Source organism: Triticum aestivum, chromosome 5A (genome assembly GCF_018294505.1).
Source record: "Triticum aestivum cultivar Chinese Spring chromosome 5A, IWGSC CS RefSeq v2.1, whole genome shotgun sequence".
Classification (NCBI taxonomy): Eukaryota; Viridiplantae; Streptophyta; class Magnoliopsida; order Poales; family Poaceae; genus Triticum; species Triticum aestivum.
The window spans coordinates 637,190,586-637,202,389 of NC_057806.1; the positions used below are offsets into that span (position 1 = coordinate 637,190,586).

Consider the following 11,804-nt stretch of genomic DNA (forward strand, 5'->3'; position numbering starts at 1 on the left):
TTTATTGGTCTCGGCATTGGTCTATCTATGCATTGATCTCACATCTTATTTTCAGAACATTTGAGTACTCTTCAAATATGCATGCACTGCATATTTTCAGTGATAGTCTGAAAATATGCATACACTGTACAGCAGCATATTGAAAACACTCAGGTTTTAGTATAACTGAATTTTCTGTTACATACACTCTGCACTTCTTCTATAGCTAAATTTTCTGTTACATACACTCTGCACTTCTGCTTTAACTGAATTTATTTTTCAGGTTTTGTACATCAACCTACTGAAAACATTCAGTTATTGACAAATCATGACATTACAATCTGACAAATCATGCATGCAAAATCTGACCAAGTGTAAAAGCTTGTCAAAGCTCTCATTCCTTGTTATGTTATAAACTGAATGCCAAAATAGATTTCTCAATGTACAAATTGTTTGCACTTTCCGAGCACTGAAATCTGTATATTTTAGATAAAGTAGCATTTGCCAGTAGAAGTCATGGTTGGATCAACATATTTTTCCACTGAAATCCCTTTTTAATGCAAGTTTACTGCTACTCGGAGTTCCTAATTGCAGACTCAACTATCTTGACCTACCGATGATCTAATTTGTGGCATTATTACCTTAAAAAAATATTTTCATTTAATTTCCTTTATATATATAGGGGTATAAGTTCTTACCAAATGTACTCAAATATATAGTTACTGAAAAAAATGCAAATATTTTCAACACGAACATGGTTTTAAACGGGTCTTTGCGCCATGTGGCGCAACTGGTCATCTAGTTCAGCTAACAGAAGCTGCCCTTTGAAATGTGGTGTTGTCCTAAAAAAATGATGAAGTTCTCTGTTTCTAAATGTTTCGTTTTCAGACCCCTTGCTATTTTTCCACATTGCTAGATCAATACATGTCCTTGAATTTTTTCAAACCATTTAAATAAAATTACAGAGAGAGCTTAAACAGACTGATGCACTCCCTGTGAAGCATGCATAACTCAAACTTCTATCTTGCTTTTAGGCCAGTAACCACTCATTATTTTTGTTGCCCAGTATTTTGACCGAAGGCCAGAACAAGGCCTCAACCATGTACAACTCTCTTCTCGATGCAGCCCTGCAAATTTGCCTTTGTACATGATGCATTAGTTGACATTGCCCAGAGCACACGTCAAATGGGTGAGACTGAAGGTGGGAAAACATAAGCTCTTGCAGAGAATCTCCTCTTAACGTTCTTAGACAATCGAATCCTCGTAATTTACATCATGGTAGTACAACTCAGACCACACAACAGCATGCTTCACCGGGAGCACACACACCTTACTTGCCAGGAACGAAGTTGGTGGCAAATGCCCAGGCATTGTTGTTGACGGGGTCGGCAAGGTGGTCAGCGAGGTTCTCGAGTGGACCCTTGCCGGTGACGATGGCTTGCACGAAGAAGCCGAACATGGAGAACATGGCGAGGCGACCGTTCTTGATCTCCTTAACCTTAAGCTCGGCGAATGCCTCAGGGTCGTCGGCAAGGCCAAGCGGATCAAAACTGCCGCCCGGGTAGAGTGGGTCGACGATCTCACCGAGTGGTCCACCGGCAACGCGGTAGCCCTCGACGGCGCCCATGAGCACGACCTGGCAAGCCCAAATGGCAAGGATACTTTGCGCGTGCACAAGGCTTGGGTTGCCGAGGTAGTCAAGGCCGCCCTCGCTGAAGATCTGGGATCCGGCCTTGAACCAAACAGCCTCACCAAACTTAACGCCGTTGCGGGCGAGTAGCTCGGGGAAGATGCAACCGAGCGCGCCAAGCATGGCCCAACGGCAGTGGATCACCTCGAGTTCCCGGTTCTTGGCGAAGGTCTCGGGGTCAGCCGACAGACCAGCGGTGTCCCACCCGTAGTCGCCGGGGAACTCACCGGTCAGGTAGCTCGGGGGCTCACCAGAAAGCGGGCCCAGGTAGAGCACGCGGTCAGAGCCGTACCACGGGCTACTAGAGGTAACCTGCTTGGCCTTTGCCGCCGTCTTGCGCATGGTGACGCGAGCCTCCCCAAAAAGAGATGATGATGGCAAGTTCTTCACTGCCTTGCCGGCGAAGGCTGGGGAAGAGAGTGACATGGTGGTTGCGGCCATTCTGATTGACTAGGTTCTGTGTTGTTCTCCAAGAATGAGGAGTGAGTGTGGAGATGGCTTGAGAGGATTGGAGCAGGGGGCTTCTTAAGGCAGAGGACGGAGAGAGGGAATCGACCGTTGTAGGCTGATAGGAGAGAGGTGCAGAGCAAGAAATCTGTATTTTGGATGTCATTGGTGCAGAGTGAGAGCCACAAGGAGATCAGATATACTTTTGGATCTTGTGGATATGGCTAGCCGGGAATCTCCTTAGAGAGCAGTGATTGGATGACACGTGAGCACGCCATGTATTTCCCCCCAAAAGGACATTATAGGATATCCATTCTTGCAACCAAGGATGGCCACCGCATTTGGTGAGCAAATTTCTATTTGACTGACTGTACATTTTACTGACATAATTGGATATCCCATTATACTTCTGATCTTATCTGAAATAGAAACGGAGACACGCTCATGCATGTGCGTCCATGCTACTGCTAGCAGCATCGAGCAGAGCATACGGCAAATACAAGCTAGCAGCGGGAAGAAACATACCATGATCATCGCACATGATCATACCTATTGAAAAGATGGACCGATAAAATGATACTCCCTCCGTTTCATATTAGTTGTCGCTCAAACAGATGTATATAACACTGAAATACGTCTAAATACATATGTTTCAGTGGCAATTAATATGTAACTATCCAAAACAATTATACAAAAGGCATATGTATCAAACTTTCTTCCCTATTAGTTTTATTACCATAGTCATAATGTGCATAATATGTTACCAATGGAAAATTTTCTTTTTGATACCACGAAAACACATTTTCATAACACATAAAGTTCTTAATAATATGATTTTAAAATTAGATTGTTCTAACCTTAAATATAATTATCCATACTAAAAATGTTGTCCACGCACTTGCTCGGCCACACAATTGATCTCTCTTTTTTTCTAAAAGAGTCGAACTCTCTGGACTTCTTTTGCCTCGCTCCTAGTTTCAGAAACAAAGCATGCAAATTTCGACTTAGACCAGCACCATAGTAGTTGAGTGACTGTCCAGGTGTCTGGTGATGAATTTATCATATGTCGAATGGTTTGGTTTCCTTATTCGAAAGAGAAAGCCAGAAAGGCAATGCCTCCGGGCTCGGCTCAGATAACTGCCGTTTGTTCATCCTCCAAGATCAAAGATTATTGCTCCCTTAACTGTTTATACATTCAGCTATCAGATAGTACATGCTCTTTAAAATTGGTGTTATCCTACAAAAACGATGAAATTATCTGTTTCTGAAGGTTTGGCATCACACCCTATGCTATTTTTCCACATTGCTAGATCAACACTTGTGTTGGATCTTTCCAAACCATAAAATAAAATTCCAGAGAGATCTCAAACAGACCGATGCACTCCTGTGAAGCGTGCATAACTCAAATTCCTATCTTGCTTTTAGGCCAGAAACCACTGATCATTTTTGTTGCCCGGTATTTCGACAGAAGGCCTGAACAACGCCTTGATCATGTACCACTGTCTTCTCGATGCAGCCCGGCAATTTTGCCAATGTATATGATGCATAAGTTGCCGTCGCCCAAAGCACAACACGGTAGAGGTGTTACACAAATGCGAACCCAACGTATTCGTTCAGATGATCATGTCAAATGGGTGAGATCGAAAGTGGGAAAACATAAGTTGCCGTCGCCCAAAGCACAACACGGTACAGGTGTTACACAAATGCGAACACAACGTATTCGTTCAGATGATCATGTCAAATGGGTGAGATCAAAAGTGGGAAAACATAAGTTGCCGTCGCCCAAAGCACAACACGGTACAGGTGTTACACAAATGCGAGCACAACGTATTCGTTCAGATGATCATGTCAAATGGGTGAGATCGAAAATGGGAAAACATAAGATTTTGCACAGAAACCTCACAATTTTTTCAGATAATCAAATCCTCGTAATTTACATCATGGTAGTACAACTCAAACAGCTAACAAAACACTTCACCGCAAGCGTGCGCGCACACACACCTTACTTGCCGGGAACGAAGTTGGTGGCAAATGCCCAAGCGTTGTTGTTGACGGGGTCGGTGAGGTGGTCAGCGAGGTTTTCGAGTGGACCCTTACCGGTGACGATGGCTTGCACAAAAAAACCAAACATGGAGAACATGGCAAGGCGACCATTCTTGATCTCCTTAACCTTGAGCTCGGCGAATGCCTCAGGGTCGTCGGCAAGGCCGAGTGGGTCGAAGCTACTGCCCGGGTAGAGCGGGTCAACAATCTCACCGAGCGGTCCACCGGCAATGCGGTAGCCCTCGACAGCGCCCATGAGCACAACCTGACAAGCCCAGATGGCAAGGATACTCTGGGCGTGCACAAGGCTTGGGTTGCCGAGGTAGTCGAGGCCGCCCTCGCTGAAGATCTGGGAACCGGCCTTGAACCAAACAGCCTCGCCGAACTTCACACCGTTGCGGGCAAGCAGCTCGGGGAAGACACAACCGAGTGCGCCAAGCATGGCCCAACGGCAGTGGATCACCTCCAGCTCACGGTTCTTGGCAAAGGTCTCGGGATCGGCCGACAGCCCAGCGGTGTCCCAGCCGTAGTCGCCAGGGAACTCACCAGTGAGGTAGCTCGGGGGCTCACCAGAAAGTGGGCCGAGGTAGAGCACGCGGTCAGAGCCATACCACGGGCTGCCAGAGGCAACCTGCTTGGCCTTTGCCGCTGTCTTGCGCATGGTGACGCGGGCATCCCCGAAAAGAGAAGATGATGGCAAGTTCTTCACTGCCTTGCCGGCAAAGGCTGGAGAAGAGAGTGACATGGTGGTTGCGGCCATTCTGATCGATGGAGGTCCTACGTATTCTGTATTCTGTTCTCCAAGAATGAGGAGTGGGTGTGGAGATGGCTTGAGATGATCGGAGCCGGGGGCCTCTTAAGGCAGTGGAAGGACAGAAGGAATTGAACAGAGAGAGGTGCGGAGCAGGAAATCTGTATCTTGGATGGCATTGGTGCAGAGAGACCGCGAGAGCCACAGAAAGATCAGATATACCTGTGGCTATGGCTAAGCTGGGAATCTCCTTGGAGAACGGTGATTGGCTTACACGCTGATGCACGTGAGCATGTCATGACTTCCTCCCCAAAAGGGAAAGATGTGAAATCCATTTGTTGCAGCGAATGAACATGCCACCACAACCATTGAGCAAACACGTAGTGGATGCTATTCCTCATTGACTGCTGTGTATAAAAGCAGATATGCTCATGCATGTGCCTCGATGCTATACGAAATTTGTTCAAAAATAGATGATGTATATAGTCCGTATTATTCCCTAAGGCCTCTTTTGGTTCATAGGATAGGATTATCGTAGGAATAGGAATTTTGTAAGAAATGAGATGACATGTATCTCAAACCCTATGAGTAGGAATAGAAAAACGAGATGTCATTTGGTTGACACCAAACGAATTTTTCCATTGAGTCTAGGCTTATTTTTATTTTCCTATAAAATATGGAGGATAGGAACCAATCCTATGTAGGAATATGAATCCATTCATATGAACCAAAGGGCTCTAAAGGAAAAAAAACTATAAAAATCCTATGCTCTAAAATTCCTCCAAACAAAAGGAGGCCTAACTCTAATCATTGATATATGCCCAAATCAGTGAAATCAGTTTTAAATTTGTGATGAAAAGTTAACTTTTGAAATCAATAAATTCGGTTTCATTCTACGAGCACAATACAAAGGAGCTAAGAGACAAAGTGTTATTTGTAAATTCTCATAAAAAATATCTAGCCCTTGATTCAGTGACCCCTCATAGTTAAGTATAGCTTTTAACGGCTTGGATTAAAGTAATTTCTTCTTGCCTGGCTCGAAAGCATAAATTTTTAACACAATTTATACTCCCTCTGATGCATATTAGTTATCGCTCAAACAGATGTATTTAGCACTAAAATACGTCTAGATATATCGATTCAGCGACAAATATGGATAGGAGGGAAGTAGTATTATTTGTTTTTATATACGTCTAGATATATTGGTTCTTCTGCGTACGGCGGAGCTGAGGAAGAACACCATGGTCCATGGGCACCACCCGATCTTGTGCGCGACGCCGTGCTGCAGGGGCTGCTCGGCCACGCCCTGCACGACGAAGAGGAAGGTGGCCACGTCTACGACGCAGCTCGACGACGCGACCTGGTCTCCTGGCGCGATGCCTAGGAAGGCGGCCACTTTGACTCCCATGACGCCGCCGGCGAGGATGGCGTCGAACGCCGACCACCACGTGTACGTGTCACCCGACGGTGCACACATGCTTGGCGACGGAGAAGAATCAGCCACAACGGAGTTCGACCGGAGATAGGAAGAAGTAAAGGGCGCACACGACCTGTTCGATGAAATTCCCATGGAGGAAAAGAGGAAGAAATAGAAAGAAAATGTAAAAATAAATAAATAGTGGAGTCATTCACAGGTGGGGCCCTCGTCCAACTCAGCATATTGTCCATGTAATCACGCCATGTCAGCCCGGCATGCAGGCCCTACCTGTCGGTTTGGCTGTTTTCGCAACCAAATTCGAGTGTCGATGTTCTGTGTTACTGGTTAGGCGTGGAGTTGGTGGTTTTTTGTGCCCTGGCGCAAATGTGGTACCAAGTTGCTACTCTAACCTTAAGTGTGGTGGTTTTGGGTAAATAACTTAATCTAAGTTATCGTCCGATCAACTCCACCTAGGATATCCTTTTGCTTAGAACCTCCTCTTAACATTGTTTCTTTTCATGGAAAACAGCCCCGCTATATTCACTTCTTTGAGGATTGACTTCTTTTTCCTCTAAAAAAGAATGATAAACAAAAATGTTAGGGAGTAATATAAATTCGAGAGTTGATTTTTATCTTCATATAACAATTACGGGCTGGTAGAACAGCGTTACAAACGCGATATGAATTGGATGATTTAATAGCTTCCAACATTTTAGTATACTAACATGCATCTGCAACGAAATAAGTCAATCAACATCACACTACCTATGTGAACTGACTACAACCTAGGGATAATCTTGAAGGTCGTTCAATTCTGCAATGGCTCTTCATTTTGCACCAGAGCTAACACACTGATAATGCACTTTACAGGCAGACACTACTACGCAAGAATCCGGTGAAATCCCTTGGTGATATTCCAGCTCGTGTCTTTTCCCAGCCAATTCCCAAGAGACTCTTGATCCAATCCAATCCTATAGTACAATAGACATGTCCATCGTGTGACATTATTAACTAGTGTATATTTTATTAGTTACCAAACTAACTACATGGCCATGTTGCCAAATGCTAATAATATCAGTACTCCCTCCGTAAACTAATATAAGAGCATCTAGATTACTATTTTAGTGATCTAAACACTCTTATATTAGTTTACAGAGGGAGTACTTGTTATGAAGCTACAACATTTTTGATAACAAAATACGCTTGCGCCATGCTAAATTTAAACATTTTGTCACAAAACATACATCATTTTCTTTTTGTCTTCGAGTCAAATTTAATTGAAAGATCTTTGAAATAAATTTGTATAAAAAACATGCTTCCACGGATTGATTTGTGACACTTGAATCAGTGAAAGTATAAATATATATGTACTTGTTCTTCTAAACTTGAACTTGTTTCTCTCTAGAGATTTCTAAAGCGAAGAAAAAAATTGTAACAAATGTTTTGGTAGTGGTTTCTAGTTATATGTTTAAGTATAAGAAAATAGAGAACTCTAGATTATATAAGGTGTTTAAGAGGAGTGTCGAACTTTTGGTTATGCGTGTCAATTGTTCTAGTAAATAATTTACATAAAACGTTCAACCGTCTACGGAAGACATGTTTTAAGTAAATGTGAGACCAACGCATTCGTTCAAATGATCACGTCAAATGTCTATATCAATGTGGAGCGTTAGATGGAAGGCGAGCAAATCGTGTAATGCTTTTGCAAAGAATCCTCGTAATTTACAACATGGTAGTACAAATTAGACCGCACCATAGTACACTTCATCGCGAGCATAGTCTCTAGGACAGCTTATTTCCCAGGAACAAAGTTGGTGGCGAATGCCCAAGCATTATTGTTGACAGGGTCAGAGAGGTGGTCAGCGAGGTTCTCGAGTGGACCCTTGCCAGTGACGATGGCTTGCACAAAGAAACCGAACATGGAGAACATGGCAAGGCAACCGTTCTTGATCTCCTTAACCTTGAGCTCGGCGAATGCCTCGGGGTCGTCGGCAAGGCCAAGCGGGTCGAAGCTGCCACCCGGGTAGAGCGGGTCGACGATCTCACCGAGTGGTCCGCCAGCAATGCGGTAACCCTCGACGGCGCCCATGAGCACGACCTGACACGCCCAGATGCCAAGGATGCTTTGTGTGTGCACGAGGTTGGGTTGCCAAGGTAGTCGAGACCGCCCTCACTGAAGATCTGGGATCCAGTCTTGAACCAAACAGCCACACCAAACTTAACGCCGTTGCAGGCGAGCAACTCGGGGAAGACACAACCAAGCGCGCCAAGCATAGCCCAGCGGCAGTGAATCACCTCCAGCTCACGGTTCTTGGCGAAGGTCTCGGGGTCAGCCGATAACCCAGCAGTGTCCCAGCCGTAGTCATCAGGGAACTCACCGGTGAGGTAGCTCGGGGGCTCGCCAGAAAGCGGACTGAGGTAGAGCACACGGTCAGAGCCGTACCACGGGCTGCCAGAGGCAACCTGCTTGGCCTTTGCCGCTATCTTGCGCATGGTGACGCGATGGCAGGTTCTTCACTGCCTTGCCGGCAAAGGCTCGGGAAGAGAGTGACATGGTGGTTGCAGCCATTCTGATCGATGGAGGTTCCGTGTGTTCTCCAAGAATGAGGAGTGGGTGTGGAGATGGCTTAAGAGGATCGGGGCAAGGGGCTTCTTAAGGTAGTGGACGGGCAGGGGAAATTGAACTGGTGTAAGCTGACAGGAGAGAGAGGTGTATAGCAAGAAATTTGTATCTTGGATGTCATTGGTGCAGAGAATCTCTTTAGATAACTGTGATTGGATGACATGCCCATATATGCACGTGAGCATGCCAAGTATTTCCCTCTAAAAGGACAATATTGGATATCCATTCTTGCTGCCAAGGAATATCACCGCACTTGTTCAGCAAATTTCTATTTGACTGACTGTACATTTTACTGACATCGTTGTGTATACCGTTATGCATCTGGTCTTATTATCTGAAATAGAAACGGGGACATGCTCATGCATGTTGGTCCATTCTAGCAACATCGATCCAGACTCCAGAGCATACGACAAAGACAAGCTAGCAGCCGGAAGAAACATAACATGATCGTCGGATATGACCATACCTATTGCACCATCACCCAAATCAACGAAAAAAGGCTGCATCAACATTGATTTTTGCAATGTCCTTGTTGGGCCTAAGCCAAACCTCTCATTATATATTTGAACATTTCATGGAAATTTTGTAAATTCTTAAATCGCTTCTTGAAATTTATTTTATTTGTTTATGCAAAATAATTCATGTTCACGAACTAAGCATAGTTTACATAGTTAGTTTCTTTGTGTTGGAAACAACCCACTTGGGTTTAAGTCCTAAACTTGGCATGACCACTCAAATATTTTGTAAATTTATTTCAAGTTTTTCGTCGTGATTCCGTGTATGATGTGTTCATATGGATGAGTGTGTGTGGTGTGGTGAGCATCTGTGTTTACATTATGTTTCTAAAAAAACATGTTTTCAAAATCTAATATAAGCATTTTCACATGAATGACACAACTCATGCGTTTTGTGGAGAGATACAGTAGTTAACTCAACACTTTCCACGTTGATCTTACACACATTTGTAATTATTAAGCTTAAAACACGTTTATTTATTAAGAGTGTGTTTTATATTTTCCTAGTTTCTACAATTGCACCTTCACAAGGGTTTTCAAATCTATCATGGGAAAATCGACATTCTTGCAAATTATTAATTTCAGAATCTAGGTAGATTCTTTTGTTGAAGTATATGATCATTTCACATGAATGATATCGAGCATGTTTTTGATATATTATGGCAATTATCATGTATCATATGAAATTTTTAGTTAATAATGGTGTGCTTGTAGATCTAGTAGATGAACATAATGACAAATTGTGGTTTCTTATCTGTAAGAATAGACAGGGCAAATGAAGGAAATATGCCCTAGAGGCAATAATAAAGTTATTATTTATTTCCTTATAATCATGATAAATGTTTATTATTCATGCTAGAATTGTATTAACCGGAAGCATAATACATGTGTGAATACATAGACAAACAAAGTGTCACCAGTATGCCTCTACTTGACTAGCTCGTTAATCAAAGATGGTTATGTTTCCTAACCATGAACAAAGAGTTGTTATTTGATTAACGAGGTCACATCATTAGTTGAATGATCTGATTGACATGACCCATTCCATTAGCTTAGCACCCGATCGTTTAGTATGTTGCTATTGCTTTCTTCATGACTTATACATGTTCCTATAACTATGAGATTATGCAACTCCCGTTTACCGGAGGAACACTTTGGGTACTACCAAACGTCACAACGTAACTGGGTGATTATAAAGGAGTACTACAGATGTCTCCAAAGGTACATGTTGGGTTGGCGTATTTCGAGATTAGGTTTTGTCACTCCGATTGTTGGAGAGGTATCTCTGGGCCCTCTCGGTAATGCACATCACATAAGCCTTGCAAGCATTACAACTAAGATGTTAGTTGTGAGATGATGTATTACGGAACGAGTAAAGAGACTTGCCGGTAACGAGATTGAACTAGGTATTGAATACCGACGATCGAATCTTGAGCAAGTAACATACCGATGACAAAGGGAACAACTGTAACGCCCTCGATGCGGCTATAGCTCCCACGTGTCGAGGCACGACTTAGAGACATAACCGCGTTGAAAGCAATGTCGCAAGTCAGGCAATCATTACAACATCCCATGTAATATATAATAAAAGGGGGAGATAACATAGTTGGCTTACACTCGCCACGTCACATCAGAGTACATAAATAACATCCATCAAACAAACACTCATGGCCCGACTATGGCGCCAAAATAGAAAAGAACCCAACGTGCGACAAGGCCCTGAATCGATAACCCCAACTAGGCACCACTACTGATCATCCGGAAAAGACACGTAGTATCGCTGAGAGTCCTCGTCGAACTCCCACTTGAGCTCGTAATCGTCAACTGGAGCAGAAACACCTGGACCTGCATCTGGAGTTGTAGTATCTGTGAGCCACAGGGACTCAGCAATCTCGCACCCTCGCGATCAAAACTATTTAAGCTCATAGGAATGGATAAGGCAAATATATGTGGAGCTGCAGCAAGCGACTAGCATATGTGGTGGCTAACTTATACGCAAAAGAGAGCGAGAAGAGAAGGCGAAGCACGAGCGAGAAACTAAGGAACATCCTGCGCAAGCATAACTCCAACTCCGTGTCCACTTCCCGAACTCCGCCGAGAAGGGGCCATCACGGTAACACACACGGTTGATTCATTTTAATTGAGTTTAGTTAAAGTTATCTACAACCGGACATTAACAAATTCCCATCTGCCCATAACCGCGGGCACGGCTTTCGAAAAATCAATCCCTGCAGGGGAGTCCCAACTTAGCCCATGACAAGCTCTCACGGTCAACGAAGGAATAGACCTCCTCCCAAGATGTTCCGATCAGACTCGGTATCTCGGTAACTCAAGACACT

The 11,804-nt window shown here is 43.9% G+C and overlaps 2 protein-coding genes and 1 pseudogene across 2 annotated transcripts; all 3 read right to left on the reverse strand.

Moving 5' to 3' along the window:
• Positions 1-1,181: 1,181 nt before the first annotated feature.
• LOC123105512 (chlorophyll a-b binding protein of LHCII type 1) lies at positions 1,182-2,213 on the reverse strand. The gene has a single exon (XM_044527591.1). It carries the CDS (start codon positions 2,108-2,110, stop codon positions 1,310-1,312), a length of 801 nt encoding a protein of 266 aa, XP_044383526.1. The 5' UTR covers positions 2,111-2,213; the 3' UTR covers positions 1,182-1,309.
• A 1,787-nt stretch (positions 2,214-4,000) lies between these two features.
• Positions 4,001-5,082, reverse strand: LOC123105513 (chlorophyll a-b binding protein of LHCII type 1). Its single transcript, XM_044527592.1, has one exon. It carries the CDS (start codon positions 4,917-4,919, stop codon positions 4,119-4,121), a length of 801 nt encoding a protein of 266 aa, XP_044383527.1. The 5' UTR covers positions 4,920-5,082; the 3' UTR covers positions 4,001-4,118.
• Positions 5,083-8,047: 2,965 nt separating this feature from the next.
• On the reverse strand, positions 8,048-8,896 carry LOC123105514 (chlorophyll a-b binding protein of LHCII type 1-like; annotated as a pseudogene).
• Positions 8,897-11,804: the final 2,908 nt, after the last annotated feature.

What these genes read in the sequence shown, in the direction of transcription:
- LOC123105513 (XM_044527592.1), bottom strand. Translation starts at nt 4,919, where the DNA reads ATGGCCGCAACCACCATGTCACTCTCTTCTCCAGCCTTTGCCGGCAAG.
- LOC123105512 (XM_044527591.1), bottom strand. Translation starts at nt 2,110, where the DNA reads ATGGCCGCAACCACCATGTCACTCTCTTCCCCAGCCTTCGCCGGCAAG.